Source organism: Macrotis lagotis, chromosome 4, assembly GCF_037893015.1.
Source record: "Macrotis lagotis isolate mMagLag1 chromosome 4, bilby.v1.9.chrom.fasta, whole genome shotgun sequence".
Taxonomy (NCBI): Eukaryota; Metazoa; Chordata; class Mammalia; order Peramelemorphia; family Peramelidae; genus Macrotis; species Macrotis lagotis.
The window spans coordinates 8414030-8433255 of record NC_133661.1 but is presented as its reverse complement, the minus strand read 5'-3'; the positions used below and the strand labels follow the sequence as shown (position 1 = coordinate 8433255).

General features: G+C 45.6%; 1 protein-coding gene across 4 annotated transcripts in view; it reads left to right on the top strand.

Annotated features, from left to right (window-relative positions):
- The window catches only part of DOCK1 (dedicator of cytokinesis 1), a 519930-nt gene that overhangs the window by 87237 nt on the left and 413467 nt on the right, over positions 1–19226 (top strand). For all 4 annotated transcript variants that reach the window (XM_074232174.1, XM_074232173.1, XM_074232175.1 and 1 more), the window contains exons 15-19: positions 1066–1164; positions 2862–2934; positions 9941–10044; positions 10460–10643; positions 14287–14384. In XM_074232174.1, coding sequence (XP_074088275.1) covers positions 1066–1164; positions 2862–2934; positions 9941–10044; positions 10460–10643; positions 14287–14384 — 558 coding nt within the window. The remainder of the gene's footprint in view (positions 1–1065; positions 1165–2861; positions 2935–9940; positions 10045–10459; positions 10644–14286; positions 14385–19226) is intronic.

Sequence of the window (19226 nt, the reverse complement as noted above, 5' to 3'; positions counted from 1 at the left end):
GTCCAGCTCCTGGCTTTGGGCCAGGCTGCTTGGAAGATTCTGGAACCCTTTAGAATGACCCAGACCACCTTGTCTGACTTCATGGAACTGAACCATTTCTTGGACCCATCCAGGGTAGAGCGAGGAAGACCTCGCTGGTGGAGGATCCCAGGACCCTAGGTCACAGCCTGGAGCTCAGTGGAACCTTAGAGTTCATCCGGTCTGTCCTCCTCATTTTACAGTGGAGGACAGAGAAGCAAAGACATAAGGGCATGCAAGCAGTGTGGCAGGAAAAGGACCAAGGCCTTGTTGACTCTGCTCTGGTCCACCCTACTGCAGACCAGAGAGGTAGACCTTTGGGGTTCTGGGTCCCCTTGGATGACTTTGGGTTTCTGGAACTCTCCTTTTTAATGCATTTTATTTATTCAAGGCAAGTGTGACCTGCCCATGGTCACACAATCTAACCAATTATTAAGTGTCTGAGGTTAGATTCGAACTCAGGTCCTCCTGATTCCAGGTCTCATGCTCTATCCACTGTACCACCTAACTGCCCCTCTTCTTTTTAATGGATCCAATTCAGTTTGTCTTCTCAGCTGGGTGCTCCCCTTGTGCAGCTCTTAACTTATGGGAAGCTCTGGCGGGGGCGACTGGGACGCTTCTCTCTATCTGTCTGTAGCCCGACTCAAAAACCCAGAGGAAGGTGGCTTTCCTTATAGCCTTCACTCTAAGCCCATCTGTCTCTTTATCTCTTGGTCTGCGTTTGGCCCTGTCCCTCTCCATCTCTGTGTCTCTGTCTCCTTCCCCCTAACCCTTCTCTCCCTTTCCTTGAATGTTGGGACTTAGTTTAGTTGTGACTGACATCATCCCTATAGAACACCATTCCTCCTTCTGGCAGATAATCCAGGGGAATGGTGGATGAGTGTGTGTTTGTGTGTGTGTGTGTGTGTGTGTGTGTGTGTGTGTGTGTGTGTGTGTCTATGTGTCATCTGTGTGTCTACGTCTGTGTCAGGGGGATGAGGTCTGCCCTCTGGGTCAGGCTGGGCCAGCAAGGACCTTACTTTCATCCTTTGGATTCTTCCTTTGCAGAATGTCATCTTCCCTGGTGCTGGCGATGATGCCCTTTCCGAGTATAAGTCGGTGATTTACTACCAAGTGAAGCAACCTCGATGGTTCGAAACTGTCAAGGTATTGTGGTCCAGATTATTGGGCTTCATGGCAAGGAATGTCCTTTGGCCTAAGGCTTGTGTCCCCATTTGTCCCTCCTTTCCTTTCTTCTCTCCCTCTTCTCTCTCTTTCTTTTCTATTCTTTCCTTTGCTCCTGGTATCATGGGATCATAAGTTTAGAGTGAGGGAAGGTTATCTAGGCCAGCCCCATTTCAGAGATGAAGAAACTAGGTCCAGGGAGTCTTACATGGCCAAGACCTTAAGATCATAGGATCTGAGATGGAGAATGAGTTGGGATCCCAGAAGACATTCAGTCAAACCTCCCAGGGTTATAGGCAGAGACTCAGACCTGATCAGGTGAAGTGTTCCCCCACATCGCACAAAGAAAGAGCTTCTGGGGTTTTCTGTCTACCCAGAATCAGGACTTTTTATCCTGTGTTATCTCAACTCCTTCCCTCTCCTCCTCCCTTCTCCCTCTCTGCCTCCTTCCTTCAGTTCCTTCCACCTCTTTCCAACCTCCCTCTATTTCTTTGTTTCTCCTCCCTTCCCTTTCTCCTAGGTCACCTCTCTTCCCTGGGCTCTCCCCAAGTCTCTTATTCTTCTCTATTTCTTCTTCTCTCTCCCATCCCCCACCTTTCACCCCCAACCCTCAGTTGAGCAACCCTCAGTAACAGGGGTTGCTGACTGGCCCATAAAGGAAGCTGGATGACTGAGCTGACAAAGTCAGCCAAGGTTGCTAAGGAACAACACCAGGTTTTCTTGGAATATGGAAGACTCTCCTCCTCTGGGAAAGAAGCACAAGATCTTGAAGGAGAAAAATGGCCATTTCTTCTAAAAAGAGCAATTTGTCTTCCTCTCTATGAGGTGGTAGATTTGAGAGAGACAGAGACAGACACAGACACACACACACAGAGAGAGAGAGAGAGAGAGAGAGAGAGAGAGAGAGAGAGAGAGAGAGAGAGAGAGAGAATCAGAGAGACAGGGAGAAAAGGAAAGGAGCTAGCCCGAGATGTCCGGCCAGGACTGCCGGCTCCCTGTCACATAGATCCCACCTTTCTTAATAAAGCCATCTGTTGCTATCATCTAATTAACGTGACACAAACTGGAGTTGAGCCTGTTGTGCTAAGGTTTGAATATATAAGACCAAGGCTGGGCTGGCTTTCTGGGACACAGAAACCGACTGTTAGAGTGAGAAAAATGGTATTATAAAATAGAAATTGGAATTTTAGATGACATTCCAGATGAGTCATGGTTTCCCAGGGATATGAGATGCTGTTCCCATCCGGCCTGCCAGGCTGGCTTGGTCTTTGCTTCCTGGCCATTATTTAAGCTTTTATGATGACTACCGCCATGAGAAATTGGAAGCATGGGCTCGAACCTTGGTGCTATAGGAAGCATTTTTGTAATTGTTGTTAGTAAATTTGAAGATATACTTAAGAACTTTAAAACCAGTTCTTAACCTGGGGTCTTTGAGTTAAGAAGTATTTTGCTAAATAGAATTGGTTTCCTTTGCAATCACATGTATTTTGACCATTAAAAAAAAAAAAACCCACCAAAACAGTGATTCTGAGAAGGCCTCCTTTGGGCCTCTAGAGCTCCTGTATTTTTCTCACAGTCAGTGAGGCTCCATGACCCCTGAGAGGTTCAAACTCTGTTTTAAAATGGGTTGCCATTTGAAGATGTGATCAATGCCTGGAATTTTTTTTCTCATTGCTTAGGTTGCGATTCCCATTGAAGATGTCAACCGCAGTCACTTACGGTTCACGTTCCGTCATCGATCTTCCCAGGATTGTGAGTAGTACTCGATTTCACCCTTCTGTCCTTTTCCTGGGGATGGTAGAAGTGATACAGAACCTGCCTTGGGGGAGCCCTTAAATCAGTTCAGGTTGGAAATATTCCTTAGAATATTTGGCATCTTTTCCCTAGGAGGAAGGTCATCATTCTTCCTCCCTCAGCCCCCTTCCCTGGCTCCACCATCCTCTTTCCATTGTAGTTTCTGAATGGTTGGGGTCTTGGGGCCCTGACTCCTCCAGCCTTAACCTTGTTTTTATGGAAGTAGCTCTTACCTCTATCACAGCAACGTTCTCTTTGGAGGAATGTATTTTCTCTAGGCTTGTCTCTTAAAGGATATCTTCGTGAACGCTTTCCATACTTACCTGTTGATGGGAAACTTATTTCCCTTCTTCTTGTTCAACTTGTTGTCTGCAATGATATCTGCCATTGTATGCTTTGGTGATTGGGAAAATACGTCTTCCTGCCTTTTTGTAAAATACCTCAATGAATCCAGCTTATTGTTTATGTGTTCAGTAATGTTTGTAGTTAGGCCTTGAAGTAAAATGAAATACTGTTATTCATATCCATTACCATTCAATTTTAAATCCGATTATAAATGTAACATTTTAAAAATCTCTAATAAGTAATCCAGGCATATATGGATGAAATCTTTAACTGACATCTCAAAAGTTATGAGATGTACGTTTTGCGTAAATGGAAAGTAATCATGTACTATGGATTTTAACAGAATTAAAACAATGACAGAATGCACTCGGTTTCAGTTGGTTCTTGTCTTTTTCAAGAGCATCCAGTCCTGGCTGGATGGCATCTACTCTAATGTGACCCCGAATAGGATCCTAGAACAACTTTCTAAATTACTGACTTGGTGGCCATCCTAGGCAGTCTGCTCATCCCTGTCATCTCAGAATTCCTTGCTAAGTTCTCCCAGAGGGCTTTCTCCTCTAGAGGTCTGGGGCTTGGTTGACAACAACAATTTATGAATCTTATCTAATTTTATCCTCCCAACAACCCAGAAAGTAGGTTCTACTATATTATTGTTCCCATTTTACAGATAGGGAAACTGAGACAAAAGGGTGAAATGACTTGCTCAAGGTTACATAGTCTGTGTCTGAGGTTGAATTTGAACTCAGGTTCAGTTTTGAATGCACTAGGCCATTGTTCAGTTGGAACTATGGCCTGTTTCTGAATTCTGCCATGGAGAGGAATCTTATTCTGGTCAGCGCCAGAGTCATCTCAGTATCTCTGACACTGGTCGTTTAGCCTGTGCTCTAAGAGCTTCTGTCACAGGGAGCTCACTACCTCCCAGGGCAGCTCATTTCCCCTTGGCAGTGGCTATAATTTTAAAGAAGCTTTTTCTGACCTCATACCTAAATTTATCTCTTGATCATGTCTACTCGTTGCTTCCAGTTTTACCCTCTGGGGATCAGGAGGGATTTACTTTTATCAGTGGAGTCCATCTTTACCTGATGGTCTTTCCTGCAGCTCCTTCAGTTGTTCTTGAGGCATATCTTAAAAACCTTTCACCATCCTGTTAGTCTTCTGAATGATCCAGTTTCTTTGTAAAAATGTGGCATCTGAAAATGAGGGCCATCCCCCGAATGTTCCGAGCCCCCCACCCCCCGGCCCTGGAATTGTCTCCCCTTAGAATGAGTGGTGGCTTGTCCAGTGGCTACTGTCCCACCTATTTGACATGGGGTGATTTTAACTCCTTATAAGGAAAATCTGATCTTCCTCCCTTATCTATCTGTAGACCATCATCTATATTATTCCTCATTTTCTCTGGATACTTGGCTAAGGACTTGGAGGTGATATACCCTTTACCTTTCAAACTGAAAAGCTCTAGGTTTGGGTGATTTTCTTCACCTTGAGCTTGAGCACCTTTGTGATACCAAATTGCCCTTTGGCCTCTTCCCTTTACTGTCTCCCCTTAGGTTCTAATTTGGGAGATTCTAAGACTTCAATCACAGAGTTGAACTAGGAAATGGTTGTTTCGATTAGTGGAATATTCTTGAATTGTGCATTAGGCTTGTCATTTCGTGTGTGTGTGTGTGTGTGTGTGTGTGTGTGTGTGTGTGTTTGTGTGTTGTGTTGTCTGGCCTGACTTGGGGACCTAAATCTCTGCCAGTTGCTTCCTATGTGAAGCTCTTTTCACTTCAGTCCTGCTGGACCAAGGGGTTGGACTCTATGGAGTCTGGTTCTGTCGAGGGGGTCCCTTATCCTTCTGTTGTTCAGCTATTCCCAGGTCCCTGAACTCCTTCAGGATTCTTTCTGTTTTTTTTCCCCTCCCTCTAAGGAGAGTTGGAATGAGTGTTTCTGTATTGAAGGACCTGTTTTCCCACTTGCCACAGCATCCCTAGGTCTCCTTTGACATTAGTGCTAATTCATTATTCATTCTTTCAGCTCTGAGTGCCCACAGTATTGGCGAGGTTGAGTGGGATGCCCAGAGAGTGGATGAGCTGGTCTTGCCCTCTAGGAGCTGTGAAACTCCTTGGAGATAAGACAAGTGCATGAAGCCTTCCTGTAATCTTGTTAGCCAGGATAGATTGAGCGGTAGGATGAGTAATCAAGACAGCCGGTGCCTGAGGAACCCAGAGAAGAGAGGGGGAGCTGGGCAGGGAGGCCCGGGTAGCTCACAGAGCCATCCGAGGCCCCAGAGCATTGCAGAATGTTTCCCTGACACTGGTTCTGAGACCCAGGGAGAGGAGTCGGCATCATGTCTGTTGCAAACAAGGAAACAGAGGCTTAAATATCTTGGAGATACTTGATATTGGCTCTTGAACTCAGTTATTATGATTCAAGATCCAGAATTTTTTTTCATTACATCCCAGGGACTTGATTTGGACCTTAGAGGATTTGAATGGATGGAGGGGAAAGGATATAGATCATTTCACAAGGAGCAAGTAAACCCAAGTCTTGGTTGAATGTGGTTTCATTTGTTGACATAGATGATCTGCATTAGTGGACAAAAAGACTGGAGGCTAGAAGAGGAGCCTAGAATATGGAAGCACTGAAGACAATGCCCAAGATTTTGACCAAAAATCAGTAGGGATCCATGCAAGTTGGAGAACAGAAGACTTTGGATGATGGCTCCTAATACAATCAATGGCTAATCCCTGCCATGTCAAATTTAGCTTAGAAATTGGTGGAGAGATTGAGATGATTTTGGCTCTTTCTTTTTCCTTCTCACTTGTTTTTAGTGATAGAGGAAAACTTAGTGGGAATCAGTCATTATGTGACAAAGATGTGACCTACCAAGTGGAATGTATGTGTGGGAGTCCCTGAAACTTATGAAGTTGATTTGAAAATGCTGTTAGAGACCCTACCCAAGGCTGACCCTTTGGGAAGGACAGGGTGATCTTTAAGAATCATGACTTCCTAGCATAGGACATTTGTGCTAGGGGAATGGTCTTCCTTTTTGTGACAGGAGGCTGGATGGGTGGGACAGGGAATGGAGGCCTCTCTGATTTGAACAAGGGCAAACCTCTCCTGCTGTCCTTGTGGAAAAGGAAGGATAGTGATCACATGGTAGGAAGGATAGTGATCCCATGCTAGATTGTCCATGAATTGCATGTGGAACTCAGTGGGTGAATAACCTGATCCTAAGAGTCGCTTATCTTGGAAAGTGATGACCATTGGAATACCCCAGGGATCCAGGCTGAGCCCTTTGCCATTTAGAATTTCCATCCCAGACTTGGATTGAGGGACAAGTGACATATGTATTCAATTTGTCGTTGATGAGATTGAGGGTGACTAATGTTGTGAATGATTGACTCAGAGCTCCAGAAATGTGTGATGGACTAGAACATTTGGTTAAATTTAATATAAAATGGAGTTTGGGAAGGCTCAATATGCTACATTTGACTACCAAAAAATAAAAGTCACAAGGACAAGATGGGGGAAGTATGCCTACATAGACATTTGTCTGAAGAACATCCTGGAGTTTGAGTGGGGTGTGAGCTTCATGTGAGTCAACAGGTTGACATGGCAACCAAGAAGCCTAATACAGTATGAGGCCTTGATCACAGGTTAATAGTGACCAGGCCTGGGGATTTCCTCAGCCCCAGGGTTGGACTCTTGTGTTCAATTTGTATGGCTCATTTCAGGAAGGCCATGGATCTACTGGAGATTGTCCAGAGCAGGATAGTCATGGTAGAAAAGGACTTGAACCTTTTTGGGTTTTTTTGGGGGGGGGGGGTTGTTAGGGAAGGATTGATAACTATCTAGAAGTTTCTTAAGGGCTTTCTTGTGGGAGGAACTTGGCACATTCACAGGAAATGGTAAAGAGTCAAATCTAGGCTTGGAAAATTTGCCAATAATTAGGATGATCCCAAAGTAGAATGGATGGTCTCTGTTGCTGCATGGACTTTTCTTCACTAGAGATCTTTAATGAGGTTGACTGGCCCCTTGCTGGGGACTTGATAGTCATGGGCCTCTTCTAACTATGAGATCTGGTGACAGTGATTCCCTGGAGAGTGGGATTTTCAAGATTGATCCACATCATGTGGGGCATTCTTCTGAGGTGCTGCCTGGCTGGGGGTGCTCCAAAGATCTGCTTCCTTCTGTTTGTCTCTGGTAGCAAGCTTGCTTCAGTGTCTTTCATCGAATTTAGTCTTTCCTAAGAACTTAACCTTGTGTACCATATTTAGAACGCTTACTACTCCCCACAACTCATGATTCCCATGTCAAACGTGGGTTTGTTGCACTCTGAACCACCTCCTCAATAACGGTGCTTAATGATCCTATAATAAAGTATAGTTGCTTATTTTGATATAGAAATTAGGAAGGTTAATAAAAGCAGCGCTTACTATATTAGTCTTCACTGTAGGATTAGGGAAATCGTGTGTAGACAATTACTGTCATTTATTCTTCTGAACTGCTGTTGCTTCAGTAAGAGAAGCACATGCACACACGTTGGTCTGTATTTCATTTTCAACCTTGGTCAAATTTGTTAGGCTTTTGACACTACAGTTAATAAAGAAAGAGAACTTAACTTAGGAATGAGGAGAGCCCTGGATGTGGTGGCTGGGCCTCCAGGTTCAAATGATGACTCTTAAGAGAGTCTCTCCTCCAATCCTCACAACAAGCCTGTGAGTAGGGATGTGATTGTCTTCATTTTAAAGATGAAGAAACTGAGGAAGATGGAAGCTAAGAGCCATTCTATTACCTTCTGGAACCCTTGCCTCATTTAACCTCCTTGGGCTAGTTTCCTAACTGTAAAATGAAAATCTTGACTGGCCTGGCTCTGAGATCTTCCCTACTTCCAAGTCTTTCATCCTCTAATCAGGGATGAGGAAACTTTTTTCTACCAAGGGCCATTTGGATACTTTTAACATCATTCCAGGGCTATATATGTGGTCAGTTTAATTTATTCACCCCCAAAAGCTCTTACATGTATTGAATTTCAAGTTCCACCTTTGGTTGTCTTGGCAACACCAGACCAATATGGCCAGTGGGCCAGAGGTTTCCCACCCTGTTCCCTCTCTAATTGTAAGTCACTGCCATTCTATGGACCGAATCTTTCAGATTGATCTCCTTGTGTGTGAAGTCTTTCCCACCTTGAGATCTCAGGTCTCCAGGTCCCTCCCACCCCTCAATTCCTGAGCCTTGGATGGTGAAGAGGCCCCATGAAATGGGTATATTCTTTGTTCATAGCCTATAGAGGAATGCAGCAACATCCCATTCAGATGCTTAGAATAAGTGAATTGTGTTGGAGAATTTTCAGGAATTTAATGGAGAATCACGGGGTTTTCTGCCATTAGACTTCTATTCTGATGTTTGCTTCATGAGTGAGGGTGGCATTTGCATACAGTCAGTCAGTCCATAGATGGTTATTAAGCACCTACAGTATACCAGGCTGGGCCTGCAAAGAAAGTCAAAGATGTTCCTGCCCTGGGGGAGAGAACAGGTCAATGACTCTGTACCCAAAAGTCATAGAGTGAATAAATGGGAGATAAGATTGACAGAAGGAAGGTGTCCTCATCAAGGGCATCAAGAGAGGCTTCCTATAGAAGATGTTATTTAAGAGGACCCTGAAGTGGAGATGAGGAGGGGCAGCAGGCCGGGTATGGCAGATGATGGCCAGAGAAGAGGCCTGGAACTGGAATCGCCATGGAACTTCCTGAGCCAATTTTCATGGTATCTAGAAGGGGGGTTGGTGTCTAGAAGTTTTTGCCCTCTGTCTCTGTGGAGAGATTTTTCTTGTGCAGAGTGGCCATCGTCCCTCTCTTGGGGGGATAAACGGAAGTATGTGGGTGAGATGAGTGTGGGATGGGCTGTACTCTGTCATTGGAGGGAATGTTGATGTGAAGTCACACACGTGGATAACACATGTGACAAAAATCGGTCAATGTACCAGAGATGTGCACAGAAATCTTCCTCCGGTGCTTCATTGTCCGATGCAAGGGTCCCTGGATTCTTGAAGCCTTTGTCCTGGCATGCTGGCTTTGTGTGACCTACCACATGGAAAATCTTTGAATTGGGGTCTGGTGATGGACTGGAGGGCTCCAGCCTGAGGCTCAGGCCATTGCGATTCAGTGGATCTTGTCACTGTGGGGAGCCTGGGAATCTTTGTGGTCCTGTGTGAAGGTCATTTAGTGAGGTTCAGAGAGGTCGTGGTCGGCATTGGTGGAGGGAGTCCATCATCAATGACATTTCTCATATTAGAAGTTGTAAAAAAAAGATGAGAGAGGGAGAAGGGGCAAGTAGAGAATCAGAAGTAGGAATGGGGAAGGAAAGGAGAATTGTAAAAGGGAGAAGGAGGGGAAGAAGGGAGAGAAGAGAAAATACAGAAGAAAGGAGAGGAGAGAGGGAGAAATGGGGAGAGGAAAAGGCAAGGGAGGGAGGGGCTGGAGGAAGTGGGAGAGACAAAGATATGGTGAGAGGTGTCCTGTTTTCCTGTCCCATTTTCTCATTGGTAGCATCTTTTTTTTCTATGATTTTAAATAATAGAATGAAATAGTTGTTACACAGTAACCTCTTTGTGTATTTGTATGTTTAATTTCAGCAAAGGACAAATCTGAGAAGATCTTTTCCTTGGCCTTTGTGAAGTTGATGCGCTATGATGGGACCACCTTAAGAGATGGAGAACACGACCTCATTGTTTACAAGGTACAGTCTCTGCTCAGCCTTTCTATAGATCCTTGAAAGGTGGGGGGCTGACCTCAGCCGGTGTATCCCATTTTTAGGAAAAACCTCGTTATTCATAGAAGGTCAGTGCTTTGGTGGAGAGGTCCAGGGCTAAGTAGGAGGAAGCCATGTGCCCATGAAGTGGAGTGAGGCTGGGTGGTTCAATGCCTCTTTGCCACCAGCAGAACTGGGCGATGGAAGGGCAAGCTGAGGGGTCTGAGCTCTAGGACCAATGAAATGTCTGTTTGGAGATTTGAGTGGAAAAGTGTGTGCATGTCCATGTGTGTACAAGCACGACATGTATGTTTGAGTATGCATATGTGTGTTGAGTGCATGTGGATGAGTATGTACAGGTTGACTTGTTCCATATCTTATAATTTGGCAATCCACCTTCTAGGCAGAAGCAAAGAAGCTTGAAGACGCCTCGACATACTTGTGCCTGCCCTCAACCAAGATTGAGCTGGAGGAGAAGGGCCATTCGGCCACAGGGAAGAGCATGCAGAACCTGGGCAGCTGCACCATCAGCAAAGACTCCTTCCAGATCTCCACCCTGGTGTGCTCCACCAAGCTCACTCAGAATGGTGGGTCTTGGGCAGACTTGCTCCCTGGGGCTGACCCGCTTCTTTCCTCCTCCTTCTCTCTGCCCTGGGACTCCTGGCCGGAGAGCAGATGGACAGGCACGCTGCTGATGTTCAGCTCCGAGAGGGGGAGGAGGAGCAATATGCATTTATTTGTCACCTGCTGTGTCAGACACACACCTGTGCTGATGGCTTTTATTATTTTCTCTCATTGGATCCTTGCAACGATCCTGAGAGGGAGGTGCTGTAATTAGGCTCATTTTGTGGTGGAAGACACTGAGGCAGACAGAAGTGAAGCGGCTTGCCCTGGGATACACAGGCCGAATGTGCACTCTGGGCCTCTTGACCCTGGCCACTGTGTTCACCTGGTGCCTCAGGATCCTCCTGATTCCCAAGAGATCTCTTCCTGCCCTTGCTGTCTCTGGGTCTTTCTTGATGTGGACATTGGCTGTGGACAAAAGAGGAAGGATCTGGTTCATTTCAGATATTCTTCTCTGGTTTTCACTGGCACTGGAAATGATGACGTATTCCAATCATTAAGCAGTGAAAGAAGAAGCAGAGGCATTATTTTCTTTTTTTTTCCTTTTTTAAAAAAATGTATTTTTTCAATTAATTAATTAATTTTTCCAACTGCATGGAAAGAAAGCTCTCAATGTTCATTTTTCTGTAAGGTTTTGCAGAGGCATTATTTTCAAAGGGGCCCTGGAGCCAAAGCTTGAGGTGTAACTGGGTTGGGGTTACTAAGGCATCACTGGAAGTAGCCAAGCAGCAAGGGTACCTTTGGAATAGGAGGGTCAGTGGGGTAAATCTTTTGCCTCCCAGTACCTGCTTGTGGATCCATGACCCTAGTGGCCTCACTTTGTGTGGTTTCTTTGGTATCATCTCATTGTCAAGTGTCTTTTGGTTACTTCATAGTCCGAACCCACCAGAGACACTGCAGAGTCTTGGGGGGAAGAAGAGACCAATTTGTAAAATTCCAAATCATTGAAGGAGAGCCTCCATAATATAGAGCCCTTTGGGATCCTTGAGACAGTTTGACTCCTTCCACTTAACCAATTCCCAGAAGATAAAATTAAATCTCTTTTATGTTGTCTTTGAATCTTAGACCTGAACCCAATTTGGCACCATTAACGGTGACTTAGACACATTGCTTATTAATGTGTCTGCTCCTATCTTGACTTAGATCTTTAGGGAGAGTGGGTGAATTGTGGCCCATACCTTGATCTTGTATCGTGGTTTGTCCTTCAGCAGGATCAATAGTGGAGAGAAGGGAGAATCAGAAACAGTCTGGGGGGGGAAGAGAATGGAGCTTAGTTCCACTCTGGAAATCCCACAAATGGAAATCTTAAGCCCTGGTATGGACCAGAGTTTCTGTACCTTTCTGGGCCTCTGTTCTTTCTTCTGGCACAGTGAGGTTGTTAGGAATGCTGCCTCTATGACAAGTAATCTTAGCCTGGGCTCCTTGGCTTTAGAGCTGAGGGAGACCTCAGAGACCATTTTCCACCTAGAACTCATTGACGGTCACACCAAAATGAAGCATCAGAGGTAGGATCTCAGCTTAGACCTCTGCCTCCAGTTGCAGCTCCCTATTCACTTTGGAATGATGAGCAGAGGTGCATGGAGGCAGAGGAGGAGGCGGTTTGATCTTGGAGAGGTAGAGGCGTACCCTAGAAAGATCATTTTGGTTTGGAGTTAGAGGACCTTGATTCTTCCTAGCCCTGGTCCTGATGACCTTCACCTGGCTAGGCTTTACTCACTTCTTCTATAAACTGAAGGGAGTGGGACTAAGTAATCCCTGCCTTCCCTTGCAGTTCTAAATCAATTAGCCAGGCAGCAGACAGTTATTGATCATTTACTGTGTGCCAAGCCAACATGGACAGAAGCTCTGGAGATATAGAAAAAGGCCAAATCATGGTCCCTGTGCCCAAGGAGTTTGTATTTAAGGGGGGTATTAGGTACATACAAGATTTATGCAGTGTAGATGGAAGGCCATTGGGGAGATGAAGGCACTAGTATTTGTCCACAGAAAGTACAGTTTGTGTTGAGTTTTGGGGTAGATCCTGGTTTCTTTCTGGTCAGTGAAGCAGAATAGCCACGGGACCAAGGCTCTCCAGCTAGATTGGAGCTCACAGTCCATCTGGTTCAACCCCTTATTTCACTGTTGAGGAAACAGAAAGATCCGAGGTCACAGATGCCACCAAGGTCACAGAGGTGGAAGTTAAATGCAGAGGTTCTGGTTCCCAGTTAGTGCTCCTTTCCTGGGACTGCATTCAAGTGGTGGTCCCATTTGTAAAGTGCCTGCCCTGTAGGCCCCATTGCCTGCCCGCTGGGAGCTTGTGTTCTTGCCAAGGAGTCAGCTTCTGGCTGGGCAGAGTGTTGTAGGTGGGGATAGAGTCTGAGCCCTGAAGGGCCTTGATGCTTGAGTGGGCAGGGTACTCCGAGAAGGGGGAGCTGCGGGGGCCATGTCTGGGCTGCCTGTTGTTTCTGAGGAAAAGAGGAAATCTTTTACTGTGTTCAGGGAAGGAACGGAGGTGGGGATGCTTACCCCTTTTGTGCACTGTCCTCAATACTCTTCAAAAATGATCTCTCTTAATCCTCTCAACAACCCTGGGAAGTGGGTGCTATTATTATCTCCCATTTTACAGTTGAGGAAACTGAGGCAGGGAGTGGTTAGGTGATGTGCCTAGGATGACACTAGTAGACTGGGTCACAAGGCTGAATTTGAACTCAGGTCTTCCTGACTCCAAGTGCTTTGTGCCCTCTGGTACCTCCTAGTTGCCTAATTGAGATGTGAGGGTTTGCCCCAGGCTTTGGCTGGTCACCTTCGTTTTCACTGACTGACCCCTCTGGTGGGGGTTGCCTTCTCCCAGTGCCAAGGCCCAACTTGCCTTTTCCTTGGCTGGCCTCTCTCCTGGGACTGCTAATCAGCCCGTGGTCAATAGTTGGGAGAACACCTGTCGCCACTCGCTTGGACCTGACAAGCTTGCAGGTGTTTGATTTTTTTCTTAGTGACTTGTTTGTTACACAACTCTCTCTTCCTGAACATCTCACAGTGCTTAAAAATGGATCACTGCACATTTTCTCCCAGCTTTAGCTCTTCAAAAATCAATTCCGTCTTTGAAATTTTTCTTTAAAAAAAAAAAACCAAAAAAAGAAAACCCTCCATGATAGAAGAACTCACAGAGGGCAGAGAACCTGGGAACAGGTGTAAGATTACAACTCGAGGTCCCTAGGGCCTGGTGAGGTCATTTTCCCGAATTGTGCCAGCCAGACTTTGAATTGGTTACTGCCACAATATTTGAATTAGTGGCTTTTTTTCTGTAAAGGTTTGAGCTGCAATGTGAAGCTCCTGAGATGGCATTTGAATCTGATTCTTTGGCTGACCTCCAGTCCCTGGGCATGCTGCCCTCTTTGAAAGCTGCTTCCATCCAGGATGGAAAGCCTCGCCCTCCTTTGGTCTGGCCATCTGAATGGCTTCCTAGAGCCATGAGGCAGAAATCACCTCTCGGATTGTCCTTGGGAGCGCCCTTGACTGGAAGGAGCAAGCTTGGCCGTGGGCTCCAGAGCCAGGCGTCTTTGGGAGGGAGGAACGGCGGGGTGGGGTTCCTCCTGAAGGGCTGTGCTCATTGTGACCTTCTGTTTCCAGTGGATCTCCTGGGCCTCCTGAAATGGCGCTCCAACACCAATCTGTTGCAGCAGAATCTGAGACAGTTGATGAAAGTGGATGGCGGAGAAGTTGTCAAGGTAATGCTCATGATCTTTTCTCAAGGCTGCCAAGGGGCCATCTAGTCCAAGTCTTCCAGGCCCAGAGAGGTCCTCAGAAGCTTATCCTTGGCCTCCAAGGCTCTTTGCTCAGGCCCTTCCATGTGCTGGTAGTCATTCCTACTTCTCTTTCCAGGTCCTAGGCAAATATTGCTCTTTTTGTTCCTTCTTTTCCTCCTTACCCTTCAGAATTCACTTCAAATCTCCCTGGTGCATTTCCCAAGTAGTTGTGAATATTTGAGCCATCCATGTTGGGATTGCCCCACCATGAGAGGGCAGGGCCTCTGCCTTCCCCAAGTCCGGCTTCTCCACAGACGATGTGTGTACAATGAGCCAGATACAAATAAAATGAACTCATGCCCAGCTTCAGAATCTCAGCCCTTCCACAAACATAGACCAAGTGATTTCAAGAGAATGAGAGAGTGGACGCCTTTCAGACAAGAGTTAATGAAAACGGTGGCCCTTGAGCTGGGCTTGAAGGGAGCCTGGGACCATAAATTGGGGAATGAAGCTAGTCTTGTCTTAGTGGAAGAGGAATATCTATTTTTTACATTGAAATGATGAATTAAGCCAGTTTGCTACTATTTGCATCTTCTCCTTTGGCCAGTAGGTCTGGACATCCATGTGCGTTCTGTGTAGGGGTCCAGCCAGTCACTGTCTTGCCCCTTCGGCTTTCATCAGTAGGACTTGCAGAAGGAAAAAGGTCTTATCTGAGCAACGTTGAATGACCCCAGATATTTGGACCAGAGCTGCTATTGTGGCTGGCTTCTAGCCTGAAAATGAATGTCATTCTGCCTCTTCCCAGAATTCATTCTCTATCTGTTCACATGGCTTTTTTTGGCAGAAGAACTAAGTTACCTCTTAAGCCTGGATTATTATTTCAATTTCAAGTTTTTTCCTGATAGCAAAAAAACCTTTTGGACAATCAGAAGTGGAAATGGTTGGCTTCTGCAAATCTCCTAATTTTCAGATGATTAATTGATCTTGTCTCCTTGTGCCCTGGATCCCATTCCTTCCCTCTCCTCTGGACACTTGCCAGTCTGCATCATTCCCTTTCCATGCATTTTCACTCTTTCGCTATCTCTTCCCTTGCCTACCAGTAAGCCCAGACCTGCCTGGTTCTTTCCATCATCCCCTCCAGCAGCCACAACCAGACCTGTATTTGCCCTCTGGCTCCTGTTCTGACCACTTGCCCTCATGTGCCCTCAGTGCGATGGTCAGAGTTGACCCATGATCTTTTCACTGCCATCATTCATTTGATAGCTTGGTCTTAGATAAGAAGCACAGCAGCCACCACACCAACCACAAGCTTAGTTAGAAGCCTTTTCTCAGTCCCCTTTCTTGACTGGTGGACTCTTGGTTTCAAGACTCCTCTCTCCTCCCTCAGCCTCCTGAATTTGACTTCCTCTTAGTGCAATGCCTGGCCCAGTTAGTACTTAATAAATGTCTATTCACGTCTATAACTCTTAATTGGTTTTCTCAGTTTCCTTTGTTGAGTCATCATCCAGGTCTTCTCCATCCCCTTTAAGCATGGGTGTACCCCAAGGGTTTGTCCGTCCCTTCTCTGAACTTCATCTCTCTGCTGAGAATTGCCTGATTTGGGGGGTTCAGCCCTGCTTTCTGTTTTGAGCCTCATCCTTCTTCACATCCTGCCTGCTGGATCATCTCCACTTGCAAGTCCCGTGGAATGAGCATCTCTCACTCCACATGTCTTGGCAGCAAGGCCTCCTCCTCTTCCCCTGATACACCTGGATTCTAAACTTCTCTTTTTCTCTTTCTACTCATTGAAGGCACAACCTAGGCATGATTCTTGTTTTCATGAGAGGTGGCAGAGGGTGTCAGATTTTCTGACCTACTGGGTTCAAATCTTTCTTTTGTTACTTAGCATCTGTGTGTCCTTGGGCAGTCATTGATCTCCATGGGCTGTTTTCTCTTCTGTTCAAGATGACCTCAATGGTCACTTCCAGTGCTTAGCCTGTGATCCTGAAGTCCTCTGTCTGCTCCTTCCTCCCTCAGATTCTGTTTCCAATTCAGTGGAGTTGTACCTCTCACAATTTTGACATGCATCTTCTGCTCCTCACTCCCATTGGCTGGTGGGATATGCTCCTAGTGATCCTGTTCCAGCTGCTTTTCTCCAAAGAAGAGCCCCCTTTAGCCTGCCCCCCCAGCCATTTCTTTTTTATATATTTTGAAAAGTTTCTTTTTTTTAAAAATTTATTTAGTTATTTTTAATTTTATAATTTTCCCCCTAATCTCACTTCACTCCCCCCACCCCCACAGAAGGCAGTCTTGTTAGTCTTTCCATTGTTTCCAGGGTATACATTGATCTCAGTTAAATGTGATGAGAGAGAAATCATACCCTTAAGGAAAAAATAAAATATAAGAGTTATCAAAATTATATCATAGCTTTTTTTAAAATTTAAGATAATAGTCTTTGGTCTTTGTTCAAACTCCACAGTTCTTTCTCTGGATACAGATGGCAATCTCCATCACAGATACCCCCGAATTGTACTATTATTGCACTGAAGGGATGAGCAAGTCCATTAAGTTTGATCATCACCCCCATGTTCCTATTAGGGTGTATAGTGTCTTTCTGGTTCTGCTCATCTCACTCAGCATCAGTTCATGCAAATCCTTCCAGGCTTCCTTGAATTCCTGTCCCTCCAGGTTTCTAATAGAACACTAGTGTTCCATGACATATATAGACCACAGTTTGTTCAGCCATTCCCTAACTGATGGGCATTCACTAGATTTCTAATTCTTTGCCACCACAAACAGGGCTGCTATGAATATTTTTTGTGCAAGTGATGTTTTCACCCTTTTTCATCATCTCTTCAGGATACAAACCAGTAGTGGTATTGCTGGATCAAAGGGTATGCACATTTTTGTGGCCCTTTGGGCATAGTTCCAGACTACTCTCTAGAAAGATTGGATGAGTTCACAGCTCCACCAACAATGTATTAGTGTCCCAGATTTCCTACATCCCTTCCAACACTGATCGTCCTTTCTGGTCATATTGGCCAGTCTGAGAGGTGTGAAGTGGCATCTCAGAGAAGCTTTAATTTGCATTTCTCTAATAAATAATGATTTAGAGCAATTTTTCATGTGACTATGGATCACTTTGATTTCTTCATCTGTAAATTGTCCCCACATATTCTTTGACCATTTATCAATTGGGCAATGGCTTGTTTCTTTGAAAATTTGACTCAGTTCTCTGTATATTTTAGAAATGAGTCCTTTGTCAGAATCATTAGTTGTAAAGATTGTTTCCCAGTTTATTACATTTCTTTTGATCTTGGTTACAGTGGTTTTGTCTGTGCAAAAGCTTTTTAATTTAATGTAATCAAAATGATTTAATTTGTTTTTAATGTTGTTCTCCACTCTTCCTTGGTCCCTCAACCATTTCTTAAACCAAGCTCTTGAAGGTCAGGAACTCTAATTTTTCTTCCAAACAGATGTAAAAGTTCCCATTCCTATGACAGTTGATAATTTCACCTTCTATCTCAAAAGTCTTCAGTAGTTGTTCTGGTTCAGACGATTCAGTTGGGTTTGGCTCTTCGTGACTCCCTCTGGGGTTTTCTTGGTCTACTTCCTTCTCAAGTTTGTTTTTTAGATGAGGAAACTGAGGCAAACAAGGTTTGCCCAGGGTCACTTAGATGGGAAGTGTCTGAGGCCGGATCTGACCTTGGGAAGAGGATTCTTAAGCAAACAATGCAAAGAGGGGGTCAGACATGAGACAGGAGAAGGCAGGAGGGACCCTCTTGTGATGCGCTCTCCCTGTCAAGCAGGGTCGGAGACCTGATCCTGGAGGTCCCCGGCCCCTTTGTAGTTGGTGCCCTGGGGCATAGTGTAGACCGGGAGGAACCTGCTGCGGCTGTTGGCAGGAGCCACGTTTGAATGTTTGAAGTTATACCAGGATCAACCAGGTGAATGGCGACTTGGGGGCTGACAGAGGCTGTCTGGAGGAGAGTGACCTTCTGTCCTCTGTTCAAGACAGGTGTTCCTCCCCACTCTTTGGGGCCATTTTCTTTCTATGAAATAGATTTGGGATGCCAGAGAGTGAACTAGAATGAGTACTTCAGCCTTTCATGAGGTCTGACTTTTTTCTTTCTTTCACTTTTGCTTTTATGGAAGCTTCTTCTTAAAAGGTTTCTGAGACTCCGGGTCAAGGTAGGTGGGCAGGGCACCTGCCAGATGCTTGTAGTCCTTTTCTTTGTGGTCCAGGACAGCCCTGATGGTTCTGGTTGCTGGAGTGGCCCACTTCTTCTGAGCTTATGGTGTTTGATGTCAGTGGAGAGCCAGACAAGGGTCAAAATGGGCTCAATGGTGCCAGTCAGTCCCCCACCCCTTGTTCCGGTCAGACTATGCTTTCCCACCTCCAGACCTGGCTCATTCACATTCCTGATCTCACTTGTTGAACTTGCCCCGAGCTCATAAGCTAACTCCTCCCTGAAGCTTCCTTTTCATCCCTCTCCAGGTGAGAGTGGCCTTGCCTCCCCTCAGAGACCCCGTCCCACTTGTCATAGTAGCCCTTAGGGTGATGGTCCACTTAGATTGTGCCCTAGAAGAAACATTGGGCCTGGGTCCATATTGTCCGTCTGACACTTCTGTTCTTAGGACTGTGAGAGTCACCTGCCCTGGAGTCTGGGGCTTCCTCAGCTGCCAGATGGCAATAGTGACCCTTCAGAGCCAGCCCTCTCTTTAGAGCCTGGGGGCAAGTCCACTGGCCTCTCAGAGCCTCCCTTTACTCATCTTCAGAGAGGACGTGATGCTCCTGGCAGGGGCAGCTGTGATTCCAGTGCTGGAGTCAGTCATGTTTATTCT